Source organism: Abramis brama (genome assembly GCF_963993115.1).
Source record: "Abramis brama genome assembly, chromosome: 4".
In the NCBI taxonomy this organism is placed as follows: domain Eukaryota; kingdom Metazoa; phylum Chordata; class Actinopteri; order Cypriniformes; family Leuciscidae; genus Abramis; species Abramis brama.
The window spans coordinates 59,020,424-59,042,923 of record NC_139966.1 but is presented as its reverse complement, the minus strand read 5'-3'; the positions used below and the strand labels follow the sequence as shown (position 1 = coordinate 59,042,923).

The window sequence follows — 22,500 nt, the reverse complement described above, 5'->3', positions numbered from 1 at the left end:
GTTACTGACAGAACAGGTGCGTTCACACACACACACACACACACACACACACCTATCAATCACAATCATCATTACTGTTACTGACAGAACAGGTGCGTTCACACACACACACACACACACACACACACCTGTCAATCACAATCATCATTACTGTTACTGACAGAACAGGTGCGTTCACACACACACACACACACACACACACACACACACACACACCTGTCAATCACAATCATTATTACTGTTACTGACCGAACAGGTGCGTTCACACACACACACACACACACACACACCTGTCAATCACAATCATTATTACTGTTACTGACAGAACAGGTGCGTTCACACACACACACACACACACACACACCTGTCAATCACAATCATTATTACTGTTACTGACAGAACAGGTGCGTTCACACACACACACACACACACACCTGTCAATCACAATCATTATTACTGTTACTGACAGAACAGGTGCGTTCACACACACACACACACACACACACACACCTATCAATCACAATCATTATTATTGTTACTGACAGAACAGGTGCATTCACACACACACACACACACACACACACACACACACACACACACACCTGTCAATCACAATCATTATTACTGTTACTGACAGAACAGGTGCGTTCACACACACACACACACACACACACACACACACACACACACACACACACACCTATCAGTCACAATCATTATTATTGTTACTGACAGAACAGGTGCGTTCACACACACACACACACACACACACACACCTATCAATCACAATCATTATTACTGTTACTGACAGGTGTCAACCCCCACATTCGATGTCATATTCAGTCATTGTAAACACACACGGGTTGAAGAGCCGACTCACTCACACACACACACACGGGTTGAAGACTCTGACATGTTTCTCTATTTCAGATTAATTTGTACTTGAAAATGGAGAAGAAACCAAATAAGAAAGAAGAACTCACTCTGGTCAACAACGTCCTCAAACTGGCCACCAAATTACTGAAGGTACGCAGATATAAAACACACACACACATGCAATCATGAGCGCGACTGAAGCGTGCTGATGGAGTGTGTGTGTGTGTGTGTGTCCCGCTGACGGAGTGTGTGTGTGTGTGTGTGTCCCGCTGACGGAGTGTGTGTGTGTGTGTGTGTGTCCCGCTGACGGAGTGTGTGTGTGTGCAGGAGCTGGACGCCCCGTTCCGCCTGTACGGGCTGACGATGAATCCTCTGCTGTACAACATCACGCAGGTGGTGATCCTGTCGGCCGTGTCGGGGGTCATCAGTGACATGCTGGGCTTCAACCTGAAGGTCAGAGCGAGGTCAAGGTCACGCTTATGTGTGTGTGTTCATTTGTCTGCAGCATTCACAGCGTGTGTGTGTTTCCTTCACAGCTGTGGAAGATCAAATCCTGACGCGACTCGAGTGATTCTGCACCGAACACACACACGACTCTTCCTGACCGTGACCTCTTGACCCCGTGGTTGGGAGAGCTTGTGCAATTCTGCTATTTATTTTACCCTTTCAGTGTTTCTTTTTTATTCTCCAGTATTTGTTTTAGCTGTTACAATTGTTTTAAGTATTATTTTAGCTCGGGATGTGACGTTCTCATAGGAAAGATGCTCCAGCGTTGCAGGTGTTTTGCAGTCTGATATTTAAGACTGCAGTGAGTTACTGAAACCAAGAGTTTGAAGAGGAAAGACCCATCAGGTCAGGGTCAGGGGTCAGGGGTCAAGGGTGGTGATGAAACTGACACACATTTATATTTTGATCTGTTTTTCAGCTTTGCTCTGTGTGTTTATATTCTCAGAAGTGTCAGTGGCTGAAACGAACACTGATGCGTCTTCAGTAACACTTAAACGAGTGTGTGTGTGTGTGCAGTTAGGAAAGCCTCAAGATGTGCACTTTACAGCAGAAAATGTTACGTTTCAGTCAAAAGCGTCTTGGCGTCGTGTTTCTGTTTGGGACAGACGGTGTTACGACCAAAGTGTTTATTTGTGTGTGTGTGTTTTGCTGGAGATGAATGTATCAGAGACTCTGACTGACAGTTACTCTGTTTCTTTGTTGTTGTGAGTTTGTTTTTGCCTGTTTTGGTTTTGATTCGTATAGATCCATATTTCTGTTCATGGAGGGAAAATGTTCTGTTACAAAGAAACACTATTTGAGGAAATGGAAAGAACTTTTCCGAGAGAATCTTGTGTTTGTAGTGTGTGTGTATCTGTCAAGCGTTACGGTTTCTCAGTTGTCCACCGGTCGGTACGGCCAGACCTCACGAGACTCTGGTGTCACTTACTGTACAAATAAACCTCATGAAAAGTGTGTGCTGAGCTTCAACCATCTGCTAACTCTCCAGGTATGTGCTGTGATCCATGCTAACTCACAAAACAGTGAAGAATTTATAAAATAGTTTGACTATGCGTGTTTAGTTAACCTTTCACCGAACCAGTTTCCTGAAACAGTCCTGCTGTGTGCCAGAACTAACACCAGCTCATGATCACTGCATCTATAGTGAAGGGTTAAGAGTCTCAGAGTCTCAGATGAGGCGTCTTCTACTCGCCAACTAAAGCTCAGTGTTCACTAGTGTGTGACTGACCTGAGCCGGATCTCAGCCGGACTCCTGACTGACCTGAGCCGGATCTCAGCCGGACTCCTGACGGATGATCTCAAGACTAAAACATCATCAGCCTCCGCTCCTAACACTGCTCTACACATCACTTGAACATGGACTGGTAAAAAAGTCAAACTTATTTAAATCACCAGTAAAATATTTTACTTAAAATTAGAATTACAATAAAAACAGTAATGTGCTCAGTGAAATCTAGGACAGGGTCATACAAAACATCCACGACTGTCAACGGTTTCAAAAACTTTCATATGGGTTACAAATTGATGAAAAAAAAAAAAAACATGCTTCAAAATCATTAATGAAATATGAACAATAATTAGTTTGACGTTTTCTAATGATTGCAGATCTAATGGTTTCTCCTAAAAAGGTTTTTTTTAAATAATTTTTTACATTTGCATGTCCGAACACAACATCTGTGCATTATCAGATCTAGCCGTGTAAATGCAGCGAACACTGCGGCGTTACGGTACTAATAATCCCAACTCTCTGCTCTTTATTGCTTCTCATTTCTGTTTTTCAGTTTTACTACTGACTGTTTTCTTGTCTTTTCTCAAGTAACGTTTTATTGAAAAATAAGAATAGTGCCATTGAATAAAATTATTATTTATAATTATTAAATCCTATAAATATTGAACTTTTTATACAGTTAAAATGGTTAAAGGGGTGTGATCATTAGTCCATTAGATCTGGAAATGAGAATTAGGGAACTTTAGAATTACAATCAATTTAGTGAAGAAAATAAACCCTCACACAGGATAGATGAGAATCACTAACGACTCCTGACTTCGCTCACACAGGCTATGACCAACTGCCCAAAACTAGCTGACTTTTTTTTAGTTTTTCCCCACTCGTTCCGGGTCAGAAATGACCCGCCTATAAAACACTGCTCCCCAATCTCTCATGATGCCGTTTCTCTCAGTCAGCGCAGCGTGTGTGTTTGAGCCGACTGATCTCAGTTATTAGAGGTCAATAAACATGAGGGAACCGTTTTCACTCTGAATCCTCTCCGGGGAACCCCTGACCCCTGAGACTCCGCGCATGACCCCTGACTTCTGAGACACTGTGCCTGACCTCTCGGAGTCAGGTCTCGGGTCAGGCGCGGAGTCTCAGAGGTCAGGGGTCAGGCGCGGTGTCTCAGAGGTCAGGCGCGGTGAGTCAAGGTTCACACGCGGTGCCTCAGGGGTCAGGCGTGGTGTCTCGGAGGTCAGGGGTCACGCCAGGCTCTCGCTCTCCCGGCTGACCTCACACGAGCTGGAACGCTGTCGGCTGAAGTCGATGAATATTCCCTCGGGGTCGGTGTCTGAGTCCACAGACTCCAGGAGCTGATCCACCACGGTCTCGGGACTGGAGGAGGAAGAGGCCCGGTCCGGTTCGCCACTGGAGAAGAGCTCGGGGATTATGGGAGAATCCTCACAGACGTTCATAGTCTGGCTGGGCGGCGCCTCGGCGAACACGGGCTCCTCCTCGAACGAGGTCATCTGACACACGGAGTGGCGCCGGACCCCGCCGGGCTCGGGCTCGTGTTCGCACACCGGCGTCAGCATCGGGATGTTGTAGCTCTTGGACCGAACCACGAGGTTCTTCAGCGGCGAGTCTGAGCGCGGCCAGCGCCGCAAGAGCCGCTTCTCTGAGGACGACACACAACTGATCACACACACTCTCACAGAGGAAGGGCTTCTCACAGCGATGCCAGAGAAGAACCTCGGTTCCCCCAAGAACCTTTCAGTGATCAGCTCTTAAAGGGATCGCTCACCTAAATATAAAAGTTCTGTCATCATTTGCTCTTCCTCGTGTCGTTCAAACCCATGAGACGTTCATCTTCAGAACAAATGAAGATGTTTTTAACGAATCAGAGATTTCTGTCCCTCCAGTGAGTGTGTGTTCAGCCTAAACTCTGACACTTCATAAAGAGATGCAGAAATAAACCCTTTAATCAAAGGCTTCTGAAGAGACTCCTTCACAAATAAAATGTTTTAACAACATCTGTTAAAAGCCTCTTGCGTATTAGCCTACTGAACCAAACGCTCGTTTAAAACACCCTACAGAGACGTGTGTGTGTGTGTGTGTGTTTAACGACATGATGGAGAGTAAATGACTAACTTTAAATTTTTGGGTGAACGATCTCTCTTATAGAACCATTTTTTTCTTTCTGTGCGAATGGAAAGGATCCATGGATGTGAAAAGTTCTTAAGGGAATCGTCAGTGCTAATCAGGAACAGTGTGTGTGTGTGTGTGTTTAATGAGGAGAATCTGCTCACCCAACACACACGAAGACTGCGTGACGGAGCCGTCGCTGGAGAAAAGCCCGTGAGTTCCCAGATACGGCGAGACCACCATCTGGACCAGAGACTCCAGCTTCAGGTAATCACCACACACACCTTTAGCCTCGTGCACACCCTGACACACACACACACACACACACACACCTTTAGCCTCGTGCACACCCTGACACACACACACACACACACACACCTTTAGCCTCGTGCACACCCTGACACACACACACACACACACACACACCTTTAGCCTCGTGCACACCCTGACACACACACACACACACACACCTTTAGCCTCGTGCACACCCTGACACACACACACACACACACACACACACACACCTTTAGCCTCGTGCACACCCTGACACACACACACACACACACACACACCTTTAGCCTCGTGCACACCCTGACACACACACACACACACACCTTTAGCCTCGTGCACACCCTGACACACACACACACACACACACCTTTAGCCTCATACACACCCTGACACACACACACACACACACACACACCTTTAGCCTCGTGCACACCCTGACACACACACACACACACACCTTTAGCCTCGTGCACACCCTGACACACACACACACACACCTTTAGCCTCGTGCACACCCTGACACACACACACACACACACACACACACACACCTTTAGCCTCGTGCACACCCTGACACACACACACACACACCTTTAGCCTCGTGCACACCCTGACACACACACACACACACACACACACACACACCTTTAGCCTCGTGCACACCCTGACACACACACACACACACACACCTTTAGCCTCGTGCACACCCTGACACACACACACACACACACACACACACACACCTTTAGCCTCGTGCACACCCTGACACACACACACACACCTTTAGCCTCGTGCACACCCTGACACACACACACACACACACCTTTAGCCTCGTGCACACCCTGACACACACACACACACCTTTAGCCTCATACACACCCTGACACACACACACACACACCTTTAGCCTCGTGCACACCCTGACACACACACACACACACACCTTTAGCCTCGTGCACACCCTGACACACACACACACACACCTTTAGCCTCGTGCACACCCTGACACACACACACCTTTAGCCTCGTGCACACCCTGACACACACACACACACACCTTTAGCCTCGTGCACACCCTGACACACACACACACACACACACCTTTAGCCTCGTGCACACCCTGACACACACACACACACACACACACACACACACACACACCTTTAGCCTCGTGCACACCCTGACACACACACACACACCCTGACACACACACACACACCTTTAGCCTCGTGCACACCCTGACACACACACACACACACACACACACCTTTAGCCTCGTGCACACCCTGACACACACACACCTTTAGCCTCGTGCACACCCTGACACACACACACACACCCACCCCTTTAGCCTCGTGCACACCGACACACACACACACACACACACCTTTAGCCTCGTGCACACCCTGACACACACACACACACACACCTTTAGCCTCGTGCACACCCTGACACACACACACACACCTTTAGCCTCGTGCACACCCTGACACACACACACACACACCCCTTTAGCCTCGTGCACACCCTGACACACACACACACACCTTTAGCCTCGTGCACACCCTGACACACACACACACACACACCTTTAGCCTCGTGCACACCCTGACACACACACACACACACACACACACCTTTAACCTCGTGCACACCCTGACACACACACACACACACACACCTTTAGCCTCGTGCACACCCTGACACACACACACACACACACACACACACACCTTTAGCCTCGTGCACACCCTGACACACACACACACACACACCTTTAGCCTCGTGCACACCCTGACACACACACACACCTTTAGCCTCGTGCACACCCTGACACACACACACACACACACACACACACACACACCTTTAGCCTCGTGCACACCCTGACACACACACACACACACACACCTTTAGCCTCGTGCACACCCTGACACACACACACACACACACACCTTTAGCCTCGTGCACACCCTGACACACACACACACACACACACACCTTTAGCCTCGTGCACACCCTGACACACACACACACCTTTAGCCTCGTGCACACCCTGACACACACACACACACACACACACACCTTTAGCCTCATACACACCCTGACACACACACACACACACACACACACCTTTAGCCTCGTGCACACCCTGACTCACACACACACACACACCTTTAGCCTCGTGCACACCCTGACACACACACACACACACCTTTAGCCTCGTGCACACCCTGACACACACACACCTTTAGCCTCGTGCACACCCTGACACACACACACACACACACACACACACACACCTTTAGCCTCGTGCACACCCTGACACACACACACACACACACACCTTTAGCCTCGTGCACACCCTGACACACACACACACACACACACACACACCTTTAGCCTCGTGCACACCCTGACACACACACACACACACACACCTTTAGCCTCGTGCACACCCTGACACACACACACACACACACCTTTAGCCTCGTGCACACCCTGACACACACACACACACACACACCTTTAGCCTCATACACACCCTGACACACACACACACACCTTTAGCCTCGTGCACACCCTGACACACACACACACACACACACACCTTTAGCCTCGTGCACACCCTGACACACACACACACACACCTTTAGCCTCGTGCACACCCTGACACACACACACCTTTAGCCTCGTGCACACCCTGACACACACACACACACACACACACCTTTAGCCTCGTGCACACCCTGACACACACACACACACACACACCTTTAGCCTCGTGCACACCCTGACACACACACACACACACACACACACACCTTTAGCCTCGTGCACACCCTGACACACACACACACACACACCCTGACACACACACACACACCTTTAGCCTCGTGCACACCCTGACACACACACACACACACACACACACCTTTAGCCTCGTGCACACCCTGACACACACACACACACACCTTTAGCCTCGTGCACACCCTGACACACACACACACACACACCTTTAGCCTCGTGCACACCCTGACACACACACACACACACCCACCCCTTTAGCCTCGTGCACACCGACACACACACACACACACACACCTTTAGCCTCGTGCACACCCTGACACACACACACACACACACCTTTAGCCTCGTGCACACCCTGACACACACACACACACCTTTAGCCTCGTGCACACCCTGACACACACACACACACACCCCTTTAGCCTCGTGCACACCCTGACACACACACACACACCTTTAGCCTCGTGCACACCCTGACACACACACACACACACACCTTTAGCCTCGTGCACACCCTGACACACACACACACACACACACACACCTTTAACCTCGTGCACACCCTGACACACACACACACACACCTTTAGCCTCGTGCACACCCTGACACACACACACACACACACACACACACCTTTAGCCTCGTGCACACCCTGACACACACACACACCTTTAGCCTCGTGCACACCCTGACACACACACACCTTTAGCCTCGTGCACACCCTGACACACACACACACACACACACACACACACACACCTTTAGCCTTGTGCACACCCTGACACACACACACACACACACACACCTTTCCTCGTGCACACCCTGACACACACACACACACACACCTTTAGCCTCGTGCACACCCTGACACACACACACACACACACCTTTCCTCGTGCACCCCCTGACACACACATACACACCTTTAGCCTCGTGCACACCCTGACACACACACACACACACCTTTAGCCTGACACACACACACACATTTAGCCTCGTGCACACCCTGACACACACACACACACACCTTTCCTCGTGCACACCCTGACACACACATACACACCTTTAGCCTCGTGCACACCCTGACACACACACACACACACACACCTTTAGCCTCGTGCACACCCTGACACACACACACACACACCTTTAGCCTCGTGCACACCCTGACACATACACACCTTTAGCCTCGTGCACACCCTGACACACACACACACACACACACACACCTTTAGCCTCGTGCACACCCTGACACACACACACACCTTTCCTCGTGCACACCCTGACACACACATACACACCTTTAGCCTCGTGCACACCCTGACACACACACACCTTTAGCCTCGTGCACACCCTGACACACACACACACACACACACACCTTTAGCCTCGTGCACACCCTGACACACACACACACACATTTAGCCTCGTGCACACCCTGTCACACACACACACACACCTTTCCTCGTGCACACCCTGACACACACACACACACACACCTTTAGCCTCGTGCACACCCTGACACACACACACACACCTTTAGCCTCGTGCACACCCTGACACACACACACACACCTTTAGCCTCATGCACACCCTGACACACACACACACACCTTTAGCCTCGTGCACACCCTGACACACACACACACACACACACACCTTTAGCCTCGTGCACACCCTGACACACACACACACACCTTTAGCCTCGTGCACACCCTGACACACACACACACACCTTTAGCCTCGTGCACACCCTGACACACACACACACACCTTTAGCCTCGTGCACACCCTGACACACACACACACACACACACACACACCTTTAGCCTCGTGCACACCCTGACACACACACACACCTTTAGCCTCGTGCACACCCTGACACACACACACACACACACACCTTTAGCCTCGTGCACACCCTGACACACACACACACACCTTTAGCCTCGTGCACACCCTGACACACACACACACACACCTTTAGCCTTGTGAACACCCTGACACACACACACCTTTAGCCTCGTGCACACCCTGACACACACACACACACACACACACACACACACCTTTAGCCTCGTGCACACCCTGACACACACACACACACACACACACACACACCTTTAGCCTCGTGCACACCCTGACACACACACACACACACACCTTTAGCCTCGTGCACACCCTGACACACACGCACACCTTTCCTCGTGCACACCCTGACACACACATACACACCTTTAGCCTCGTGCACACCCTGACACACACACACACACACACCTTTAGCCTCGTGCACACCCTGACACACACACACACCTTTCCTCGTGCACACCCTGACACACACACACACACCTTTAGCCTCGTGCACACCCTGACACACACATACACACCTTTAGCCTCGTGCACACCCTGACACACACATACACCTTTAGCCTCGTGCACACCCTGACACACACATACACACCTTTAGCCTCGTGCACACCCTGACACACACACACACCTTTAGCCTCGTGCACACCCTGACACACACACACCTTTAGCCTCGTGCACACCCTGACACACACATACACACCTTTAGCCTCGTGCACACCCTGACACACACACACCTTTAGCCTCGTGCACACCCTGACACACACACACACACACACCTTTAGCCTCGTGCACACCCTGACACACACACACACATTTAGCCTCGTGCACACCCTGACACACACACACACACCTTTCCTCGTGCACACCCTGACACACACACACACACCTTTAGCCTCGTGCACACCCTGACACACACACACACACACACCTTTAGCCTCGTGCACACCCTGACACACACACACACACACCTTTAGCCTCGTGCACACCCTGACACACACACACACACACCTTTAGCCTCGTGCACACCCTGACACACACACACACATTTAGCCTCGTGCACACCCTGACACACACACACACACCTTTCCTCGTGCACACCCTGACACACACACACACACCTTTAGCCTCGTGCACACCCTGACACACACACACACACACCTTTAGCCTCGTGCACACCGACACACACACACACACCTTTAGCCTCGTGCACACCCTGACACACACACACACACACACACACACACCTTTAGCCTCGTGCACACCCTGACACACACACACACACCTTTAGCCTCGTGCACACCCTGACACACACACACACCTTTAGCCTCGTGCACACCCTGACACACACACACACCTTTCCTCGTGCACACCCTGACACACACACACACACCTTTAGCCTCGTGCACACCCTGACACACACATACACACCTTTAGCCTCGTGCACACCCTGACACACACACACCTTTAGCCTCGTGCACACCCTGACACACACACACACACACCTTTAGCCTCGTGCACACCCTGACACACACACACACATTTAGCCTCGTGCACACCCTGACACACACACACACACCTTTAGCCTCGTGCACACCCTGACACACACACACCTTTAGCCTCGTGCACACCCTGACACACACACACCTTTAGCCTCGTGCACACCCTGACACACACACACACACCTTTCCTCGTGCACACCCTGACACACACATACACACCTTTCCTCGTGCACACCCTGACACACACATACACACCTTTAGCCTCGTGCACACCCTGACACACACATACACACCTTTAGCCTCGTGCACACCCTGACACACACACACCTTTAGCCTCGTGCACACCCTGACACACACACACACACACCTTTAGCCTCGTGCACACCCTGACACACACACACACACCTTTCCTCGTGCACACCCTGACACACACACACACACCTTTAGCCTCGTGCACACCCTGACACACACACACACACCTTTAGCCTCGTGCACACCCTGACACACACACACACACCTTTAGCCTCGTGCACACCCTGACACACACACACACACCTTTAGCCTCGTGCACACCCTGACACACACACACACACCTTTAGCCTCGTGCACACCCTGACACACACACACACCTTTAGCCTCGTGCACACCCTGACACACACACACACACCTTTAGCCTCGTGCACACCCTGACACACACACCTTTAGCCTCGTGCACACCCTGACACACACACACACAGGAAACACGACCACAATCCACATCACACACCACTTACTTCAAAATATCGTTTATGTTTAGATACATTTCACTCAGAGAGAAAAATACGTTTCACGTCTCACTTCACATGCATACACTAAAGCACACACACACACACACACACACACACACACACACACCTGTGTCTTGCGACTCCTTCCGGTAAGTTTAAAACTGACAGTTTCAGCTCTGTGTCGACTCAGGAAATCTAGAGACATTTCTGATAAGACGTTGCATTTGTTTACACAAGCGTCTGAAGGGCTGCTGGGAAACGGGTGCCATTTGTTCTCTAACACACACACACACACCTGCAGGATGAGCAGCATCTGGATGATGGAGGGAGGCACACGAGCGCGTTGTCGACTCAGAGCTTCTTCCAGCTTCGTGTTCAGAGTGATGATGTTCCTGAAATGCAGCAGAGCCAGCTGACGGACCGACGGCTCCTTCCCCTACACACACACACACACACACACACAATCACAATCACATATGCGGTTCACTAGTTCAGTGGAATGGGTCCGTGTGTGTGAAGCACCTGTACGGGGTGGAAGATGGCCTGCAGTGTGGACAGAACATCACAGAAGAAGAAGTCCCACGTTTCTGCCAGAGAATCAAGCAGCTTCTGACCTGCACACACACCACACACACACACACCATTGTTTAATGGTTTTTATAATGAGCTAATGACATTTTCTATCCACTAATCTTAACCCTACCATTCACAGAAAACTTTCTACATTTTTACATTTTAATAAAAATCGCTAGTGTGTTTATTTTGTGTTTTGAATCATAAGGACATCAGTGTATCCTCATAATGTATGGGGTGTGAAACCTGAACACACACTACAATATCAGCAGTTAGGGCCTTTAAAATCAAAGTCAAACCAGTGAACACTCATTCATTCACTCACTCACACACACACACACACACACACACACACACACTCAGAGACACACTCACACTCAAAAACACTCTCTCTATCTCACACACACACTCAGAGACACACTCTCTCACACACACTCACTCAGAAACACACTCACACACACTCAGAAACACTTTCTATCTCACACACACACACTCAGAAATACACTTTCTATCTCACACACACACACTCAGAGACACACTCACACTCAGAAACTCTCTCACACACACACACACACTCAGAAATACACTTTCTATCTCTCACACACACACTCAGAGACACACTCACACTCAGAAACACTCTCTCTCACACACACACTCAGAGACACACACACACACACTCACACTCAGAAACACATTCACACTCAGAAACACTCTCTCACACACTCACAAACACTCTCACACACACTCATACTCAGAAACACACTCTCAGAAACACACTCTCTCACACACTCACACTCAGAAACATCTCACACACACACTCAGATACACACTCTCACACTCTCACACACTCACACTCAGAAACACTCACACACACTCAGAAACACACTCTCTCTCACACACTCAGAAACACTCTCACACACACATACTCAGAAACACACTCTCACACACTCACACTCTCTCACACACTCACACTCAGAAACACTCACACTCAGAAACACTCACACTCAGAAACACTCACACTCAGAAACACTCACACTCAGAAACACTCACACTCAGAAACACACTCTCTCTCACACACTCAGAAACACTCTCACACACACATACTCAGAAACACACTCTCACACACTCACACTCTCTCACACACTCACACTCAGAAACACACACTCAGAAACACTCACACTCAGAAACACTCACACTCAGAAACACACTCTCTCTCTCACACACACTTAGATACACACTCACACTCTCTCTCACACACACTTAGATACACACTCACACTCTCTCTCACACACACTCAGAAACACACTCTCACACACTCACACTCTCTCACACACTCACACTCTCTCACACACTCACACACTCACACTCTCTCACACACTCACACTCTCTCACACACTCACACTCTCTCACACACTCACACTCTCTCACACACTCACACTCTCTCACACACTCACACTCTCTCACACACTCACACTCAGAAACACTCACACTCAGAAACACTCACACTCAGAAACACTCACACTCAGAAACACTCACACTCAGAAACACTCACACTCAGAAACACACTCTCTCTCACACACACTCAGAAACACAATCTCTCAGAAACACTCACACTCAGAAACACTCACACTCAGAAACACTCACACTCAGAAACACACTCTCTCTCACACACACTCAGAAACACACTCTCTCACACACACTCAGAAACACACTCACACTTAGAAACACACTCACACTCAGAAACACACTCTCACACACACTCAGAAACACACTCTCTCACACACTCACACTCAGAAACACACTCACACTTAGAAACACTCTCACACACACACTCAGAAACAGACTGACAATCAGATACACACTCACTCACACTCAGAAACACACTCACACTCAGAAACACACTCAGAAACACACTCACACTCAGAAACACACTCACACTCACTCACACTCAGAAACACACTCACACTCACTCACACTCAGAAACACACTCACACTCAGAAACACACTCTCACTCAGAAACACACTCTCACTCAGAAACACACTCTCACACACTCACACTCAGAAACACAGTCTCTCTCACACACACACAGATTGTGCTCCAAACCCAAATGTTCTGATGTCTGAATCTCACCCATTAGATCTTAAAATATAAAATCATCTTACCTTCATAAAAGCGAATCTTATCCCTGAGAATCACCATTCCCTTCGTCAGCAGCTGATTCTGTGACACAAGCACAAGCACACTCAGTTCACAGACGCTTCGTTAGTGAGGATTACTGAGAGTCGTTAGATCACCTGCAGATACTCCGTGAAGAAGGAGCCCAGCTCAGTCTTCAGCAGCTGCCTAGAGACACACACACAGAGACCAGCACGTCAGTGTCCGTGTGAGGCGTGTCAGGCGTGTGTGAGGCGTGTCCCGTGTGACCCGTGTGAGGCGTGCGAGGCGTTTGAGGCGTGCGAGGCGTTCGAGGCGTGTGTGAGGCGTGTGAGAGGCGTGTGACGTGTGTGAGGCGTGCGAGGTGTGTGACGTGTGCGAGGCGGTGTGACGTGTGCGAGACGTGTGATGTGTGTGAGGCGTGTGACGTGTGCGAGGCGTGTGAGGGACGTGTGACGTGTGCGAGGCGTGTGACGTGTGCGAGGCGTGTGAGGGACGTGTGACGTGTGCGAGGCGTGTGACGTGTGCGAGGCGTGTGACGTGTGTGAGGCGCGTGACGTGTGTGAGACGTGTGTGAGGCGTGAGAGGTGTGTGAGGCGTGTGACGTGTGCGAGGCGTGTGATGTGTGTGAGGCGTGTGACGTGTGCGAGGCGTGTGATGTGTGCGAGGCGTGTGAGGGGCGTAACGTGTGTGAGGCGTGCGAGGCGTGTGACGTGTGTGAGGCGTTCGAGGCGTGTGACGTGTGCGAGGCGTGTGACGTGTGCGACGTGTGTGAGGCGTGTGACGTGTGTGAGGCGTTCGAGGCGTGTGTGAGGCGTGTGAGAGGCGTGTGACGTGTGTGAGGCGTGAGAGGTGTGTGAGGCGTGTGACGTGTGCGAGGCGTGAGAGGTGTGTGAGGCGTGTGACGTGTGCGAGGCGTGTGACGTGTGCGAGGCGTGTGAGGGGCGTGACGTGTGTGAGGCGTGCGAGGCGTGTGACGTGTGTGAGGCGTTCGAGGCGTGTGACGTGTGTGAGGCGTTCGAGGCGTGTGTGAGGCGTGTGACGTGTGTGAGGCGTGAGAGGTGTGTGAGGCGTGCGAGGCGTGTGACGTGTGTGACGTGTGTGAGGCGTGAGAGGTGTGTGAGGCGTGTGACGTGTGCGAGGCGTTAGGCGTGTGCGAGGTGTGTGACGTGTGTGAGGCGTGTGACATGCGTTCGAGGCGTGTGACGTGTGCGAGGCGTGTGACGTGTGCGACGTGTGTGAGGCGTGCGAGGCGTGTGAGAGGCGTGCGACGTGTGTGAGGCGTGTGACGTGTGAGGCGTGAGAGGCGTGTGACGTGTGCGAGGCGTGTGACGTGTGCGAGGCGTGAGAGGTGTGTGAGGCGTGTGACGTGTGCGAGGCGTGAGAGGTGTGTGAGGTGTGTGAGGCGTGTGACGTGTGTGAGGCGTGCGAGGCGTGTGTGAGGCGTTCGAGGCGTGTGTGAGGCATGTGAGAGGCGTTCGAGGCGTGTGTGAGGCGTGTGAGAGGCGTGTGACGTGTGTGAGGCGTGTGACGTGTGCGAGGCGTGAGAGGTGTGTGAGGCGTGTGACGTGTGCGAGGCGTGTGACGTGTGCGAGGCGTGTGACGTGTGCGAGGCGTGAGAGGTGTGTGAGGCGTGTGACGTGTGCGAGGCGTGAGAGGTGTGTGAGGTGTGTGAGGCGTGACGTGTGACACGTGTGTGAGGCGTGCGAGGCGTGTGTGAGGCGTTCGAGGCGTGTGTGAGGCGTGTGACGTGTGCGAGGCGTGTGACATGTGCGAGGCGGGTGACGTGTGCGAGGCGTGTGACGTGCGAGGCGTGTGACGTGTGTGAGGCGTTCGAGGCGTGTGACGTGTGTGAGGCGTGAGAGGTGTGTGAGGCGTGTGACGTGTGCGAGGCGTGAGAGGTGTGTGAGGCGTGTGACGTGTGCGAGGCGTGTGACGTGTGCGAGGCGTGTGAGGGGCGTGACGTGTGTGAGGCGTGCGAGGCGTGTGACGTGTGTGAGGCGTTCGAGGCGTGTGACGTGTGTGAGGCGTTCGAGGCGTGTGTGAGGCGTGTGACGTGTGTGAGGCGTGAGAGGTGTGTGAGGCGTGCGAGGCGTGTGACGTGTGTGACGTGTGTGACGTGTGTGAGGCGTGAGAGGTGTGTGAGGCGTGTGACGTGTGCGAGGCGTTAGGCGTGTGCGAGGTGTGTGACGTGTGTGAGGCGTGTGACATGCGTTCGAGGCGTGTGACGTGTGCGAGGCGTGTGACGTGTGCGACGTGTGTGAGGCGTGCGAGGCGTGTGAGAGGCGTGCGACGTGTGTGAGGCGTGTGACGTGTGAGGCGTGAGAGGCGTGTGACGTGTGCGAGGCGTGTGACGTGTGCGAGGCGTGAGAGGTGTGTGAGGCGTGTGACGTGTGCGAGGCGTGAGAGGTGTGTGAGGTGTGTGAGGCGTGTGACGTGTGTGAGGCGTGCGAGGCGTGTGTGAGGCGTTCGAGGCGTGTGTGAGGCATGTGAGAGGCGTTCGAGGCGTGTGTGAGGCGTGTGAGAGGCGTGTGACGTGTGTGAGGCGTGTGACGTGTGCGAGGCGTGAGAGGTGTGTGAGGCGTGTGACGTGTGCGAGGCGTGTGACGTGTGCGAGGCGTGTGACGTGTGCGAGGCGTGAGAGGTGTGTGAGGCGTGTGACGTGTGCGAGGCGTGAGAGGTGTGTGAGGTGTGTGAGGCGTGACGTGTGACACGTGTGTGAGGCGTGCGAGGCGTGTGTGAGGCGTTCGAGGCGTGTGTGAGGCGTGTGACGTGTGCGAGGCGTGTGACATGTGCGAGGCGGGTGACGTGTGCGAGGCGTGTGACGTGCGAGGCGTGTGACGTGTGTGAGGCGTTCGAGGCGTGTGACGTGTGTGAGGCGTTCGAGGCGTGTGTGAGGCGTGTGAGAGGCGCGTGACGTGTGTGAGGCGTGTGACGTGTGTGAGGCGTGAGAGGTGTGTGAGGCGTGAGAGGCGTGTGACGTGTGTGACGTGTGTGAGGCGTGAGAGGTGTGTGAGGCGTGCGAGGCGTGTGAGGCGTGTGACGTGTGCGAGGCGTGCGAGGTGTGTGACGTGTGCGAGGCGTTAGGCGTGTGCAAGGTGTGTGACGTGTGTGAGGCGTGTGACATGCGTGCTAGGTGTGTGAGGCGTGTGACGTGTGCGAGGCGTGTGACGTGTGCGAGGCGTGTGACGTGTGTGAGGCGTGCAAGGCGTGAGGCGTGTGTGACGTGTGCGAGGCGTGACGTGTGTGAGGCGTGCGAGGCGAGGCGTGTGACGTGTGTGAGGCGTGCGAGGCGTGTGGCGTGTGTGAGGCGTTCGAGGAGTGTGTGAGGCGTGTGAGAGGCGCGTGACGTGTGTGAGGCGTGTGACGTGTGTGAGGCGTGACGTGTGACGTGTGTGTGACGTGTGCGAGGTGTGTGAGGTGTGTGTGACGTGTGCGAGGCGTGTGACGTGTGTGTGGCGTGTCTCTCACCTGACGCCTTCATTCAGTACGTGGAGCTCGTTCTCTCCCAGATCCCTCCGCTGGAACACCGAGATCACGGCATTATGGATGCTGTCACACACACACACACACACATTAAATGTGTCCGTGATGTTTCAGGCTGGATTAACATGTAAACCGCAGTGCACATTAGATGTTTGTGTAATGAATTGCTGAAAATGGATTGAAGATGAAAGATGTTCTGCTCACTGAAGTCCCCAAAACACGTGACGCCATTTCAAACAAAATCAGGCCAAAACAAAACTAGAGTTCTGAACTGCCATTGGTCCATGTCGATGATGTATTAGGTGGGTGTGGCTCCGAGGCTCCACCTTCTTCGAGGTGTAAATCTTCATTTCTTCTGTTCAGCCCATCGAGGTCAGAGGCGAGTGAAACATCAACACACTGAGAGTTGCTTTATAGATTATAATTCGAACTGAAAGCGACACTGACACTGGTCACATGTTAAAAGTGCCCTATCACAGGCTGAGAAAGAGTGAAACTGCCATTCATTTTTTGGAAGAGAAGCAGCGCAATTCACTTATTAAATAAAAGTATTAAAATATTAAACATTTACACAGCAAGAAGAAAATGGCTGTCTATGAAAGAGGACAACTCAAAGAGAAAGTCTCGTTGTGAAGTTAGTTTAGTTGATAAAAGGTATAGAGAGAATTGACCTATGGCTAAGCCACGCCCCCTCCACTCACTCGGACAAACAGTCAACATTCGGTAACAGGCGCTATGGCAGCTGTCACAGTTGGAGACATTTCACAGGAGGCAATTGATGATTTTTGGAGACAGAAAGATTATATATTATCTCAGTCACCAAAAGGGCCTTAACTATGCATTGGAGGGTTATATTAATCATTTTATTTTGAGAAGGTCGATGAAATGCTTCAGCTCCAGACAAAGATTTAACGTTACAGGTCAGTGTTTAAACGTTATAGTTTGGTGCTATTTCGCTTCAAACGCTCGCTTTATACGCGCGAATTTGACGCTCTATTCGCGTTTGGTGTGAACGCATCATGATGAACAATGCTGGAATGCGTGTGTGTGTGTGTGTCAGAGAGAGAGAGGCGCGGGCGCGATCGCGATCGAACAGTGGAAACATAAAAACATACTCCATTTTGTTCATACAGGACATCATTAAAACTGCAAAGTGTTTAGCCTACTTATATTTGTGTAAAACACAACAATGTGCTTTTGTCAAACTGCAACGCAGCTAGAAGCTAGGCTAACGTTACTTTAGAGATGTTAAAGATAACGTTCAAATACGTTGTTGACTTACTTTAGAACAGATGTAGACATCCTTGTTTAATTTATCCACGTTTAGTTGGTGTTGTGGTCTTAAGTTACCGCAAAATTAATCCAGAGCAGACACTTCTCGGTTAAGATGTGGTTTGGGAAAGGGTAAAAAATACACACCGTCGCCCAGCCTCTCAGGATACCTAGTTTTGGAGTTGAATGTACCCCATGCACACCGTTTGACCATTTTAAACTTAAAATGACAAGAAAAAACAGATAAAAACGAATGAAAACTGACTAACTGCAATGCATTTCAATGGACGTGGAAGCAGAGAATGTCCGAGTGTATTGGGTTAGCCATGCGCACTGTGATTGGCTCATCGCGTTTGGGGGCGTAGCTTAGCCATAGGTCAATTGAACATTTAAGCTCACATGTAGTTATTTTATAGCTTTAATTTTATTATTCTAAAGCGTATTTATATTACCTTTATGTAATTCTTCATTTAAACTGTGCGTAATAATAATTGATAAACTAAAATTGTACATGTGTGATCAATTAAGGGTATAATAATTACATAAATAATATCTAAATCATACAAACATTTTATTATAAATAAGTATTACTAAAAGGCAGACGATTTTGTCTTTAAAAATCATTTGCTGTGTAGTGACCTTTAATGTGGAGTAGAAACAGGAGGAGTGACTTCATCGCATCAGACATGTGACACTGTGCTCACAGCTGATTGGTCCATTTTCAGTTTGAGATCTCTCACCTGGAACATCACCTGACCCGGACCAGGGGCATGTTCAAGTTCAAAACGGTGCGCAACGTTTTGCTACGGTTTCCGGGTTGAACATCATGTTTCCTGGAAACGGCGTGCAACAGGGTTTGAGATGCATTTTCTCTTGTTTGGTGGGTGTGTCAGAACTGCAGTCCAATCAGCAACAACATGTATATGAAGCACGCGGTATTAAAGTGAACTCGCACAATGGGTTCAAGGAAAGTAATTTACAAATGTGTTCGATGCAGCTCGGTATACGCAACTGAGGATATTAGAAGACATGTTTGTTGAAAGTTTTATTGTAAAATATAGGATATCAACAAAATGATGTAGTTGTTTATATTTTCAGCTTCATTGCAAGTGTATTGGTATAGAAATAAACAATGGTAATTAAGTGCTTTTCCTAAAAATGAGAAAGAAAATACAGGGTATTAAAACAGTATGACCTACAAATAAAGTATCTGTGAGGCTAAATAGATGTGTTTTAGTCTGAATTAGGTAAGATGTGTGCTTCAGTTTCAGCAATCCCTTCACTCGATTGGGATGTTCTCTTTTGTTCTGGGCGGCAAGTGCAGTAACTGTAACATCGGGCATATTTTGTAGTATTAAACACATATTTATACCGACTTCATCAGGCTCCGAAAATTCTTCACAAAGAACACAAAGAATAGCCTTCTCAGCTTCCATAGTTGCAACTCTTGCGTCATCAGAACAGTGTGTTCAACGCATCACCGTTTCTGTTTAAAAAACGTTGTGCAACGTTTTGTCGGGGCTGAACGCAGCCCAGGTTAGCCGTGGAGCGCGAGTTACCACTTTCATGGTGCCTAAACCCAGGCTTGGTACAAACTAAACACTGGCTAGCCACTGAAACGGGCTTCATGGACCAGGCCCTGCACTGCTGTTTCTGTCATTATTGTTATTGTTGTTTTTTGTTATTGAAAGGAAAGTGCGAGGCACAAATTTACATATTCATCTAAATGTGGGCGGAGTCGGGATGTTCGCTGACACTATATTCATCTAAATGTGGGCGGAGTCAGGATGTTCGCTGACACTATATTCATCTAAATGTGGGCGGAGTCAGGATGTTCGCTGACACTATATTCATCTAAATGTGGGCGGAGTCAGGATGTTCGCTGACACTATATCACTGCAAAAGTATTTAAACGTATTTTTACCTCGAAGTGAAAAACGAAATAGAACTTCTCCGTGAGTGTGTCAGGGCCTTCAGAGACAAAACGTTCCATCAGCTGAACGTGACACACACACACACACACACACACACACTCACTCACTCAAACAGCATCAGTGATATCAAACAATCATTGTTCTCCAGCCACTAGTGTGTGTACGAACAGAAACATTGTTCTCCAGCCACTAGTGTGTGTACGAACAGAAACAGAGGATTCTCTTCACACACAAACTATAAGGACTGATTTGTGTTCTTTACACACATATCATGTGAGCCACACACACACACAACAAACAAACAAACAAACAGAGGAAACTGGTTTTGTAGGAATTTCTCCTCAAAGATGAGAACAAATGAGCTTTTATACTGTGTGTGTGTGTGAGAGAGAGTGTGTGTGTGTAACATCGACATGAAGCTGTTTGTCTGCACACACACACAGTGCACTGACGGATGCTAATGTGACTATTCCACTTCAGAACAGTGTTATTTACTCACTCATGCACATGAGGGTTTTATGTGTGTGTGCAGCCAAACAGCTTCATGCTGATGTTACACACACACGGTATAAATGCTTATTTGTTTTGAGGATAAATTCTTGTTTCAACCTTCATAACTATAGTTTGGTTACAAAAATGAGCAAAACCTCTTTTTGTGGACATTGTCATTTCTAAAAATAATATATATGTGTCAAGTAAATGTATTTAGTCCTTTAACTCCTTTAACTTTAACTCTAAAAGTGGGCCAGTTTAGAGCTCTGGTTTAGATTAGTCAACAGAATTTATAACTAGCTGACTATGTAAAATCAACGACTGCAGTATGCTTACATTTATACAGCCAAGAAAATATGTTGCGTGTGTGTGTGTGTGTGTGTACCTGATCCAGGTGGTGTTGTTTCCCGCTCGCTGCTGCTGGTTGTTCCTGTCATCCAGCGCTGATCTCTCTGAACGACCCAAATCACTCAGACTGGGAGAACTCATCAACTTCAGCCTGTGAAGAGTCCTCATCATCACACACACACACACACACGCACACGCACAGCAGTTAGAGGGATACAGGAGTGAAAGTGCGTGTGTGTCGCCTGCCTCACTTCTATTGTCTGT

General features: G+C 49.9%; 3 protein-coding genes across 6 annotated transcripts in view; 1 reads left to right on the top strand and 2 right to left on the bottom strand.

Moving 5' to 3' along the window:
* Positions 1-2,337, top strand: part of LOC311080863 (protein PHTF2) — a 35,693-nt gene extending 33,356 nt beyond the window's left edge. For both annotated transcript variants that reach the window (XM_084111037.1, XM_084111036.1), the window contains 3 exons: positions 931-1,026; positions 1,204-1,329; positions 1,413-2,337. In XM_084111037.1, coding sequence (XP_083967163.1) covers positions 931-1,026; positions 1,204-1,329; positions 1,413-1,433 — 243 coding nt within the window. In that variant the 3' untranslated portion in view covers positions 1,434-2,337. The remainder of the gene's footprint in view (positions 1-930; positions 1,027-1,203; positions 1,330-1,412) is intronic.
* A 425-nt stretch (positions 2,338-2,762) lies between these two features.
* Positions 2,763-22,500, bottom strand: part of prr5b (proline rich 5b (renal)) — a 23,429-nt gene continuing 3,691 nt past the window's right edge. For 2 of the 3 annotated variants that reach the window (XM_084111041.1, XM_084111040.1), the window contains exons 2-9: positions 22,274-22,387; positions 18,176-18,256; positions 14,845-14,893; positions 14,713-14,770; positions 12,499-12,590; positions 12,272-12,412; positions 4,903-5,041; positions 2,763-4,271 (exon numbers count right to left, since the gene is read on the bottom strand). In XM_084111041.1, the coding sequence (XP_083967167.1) occupies positions 3,856-4,271; positions 4,903-5,041; positions 12,272-12,412; positions 12,499-12,590; positions 14,713-14,770; positions 14,845-14,893; positions 18,176-18,256; positions 22,274-22,377 (1,080 nt within the window). In that variant the 5' untranslated portion in view covers positions 22,378-22,387 and the 3' untranslated portion in view covers positions 2,763-3,855. Of the gene's footprint in view, positions 4,272-4,902; positions 5,042-12,271; positions 12,413-12,498; positions 12,591-14,712; positions 14,771-14,844; positions 14,894-18,175; positions 18,257-22,273; positions 22,400-22,500 lie in introns of all 3 variants that reach the window. The other variant, XM_084111039.1, reaches the window with a different exon arrangement.
* Positions 5,688-12,181, bottom strand: LOC311081444 (uncharacterized protein; the record flags this gene model as incomplete). Its single annotated transcript, XM_084111981.1, has 8 exons — positions 5,688-7,278; positions 7,471-7,594; positions 7,759-7,854; positions 8,043-8,214; positions 8,253-8,510; positions 8,729-8,904; positions 9,107-9,123; positions 12,104-12,181. The coding sequence occupies 8 exons, from the start codon at positions 12,179-12,181 to the stop codon at positions 7,207-7,209; spliced, it is 993 nt and encodes a 330-aa protein (XP_083968107.1). The 3' UTR covers positions 5,688-7,206.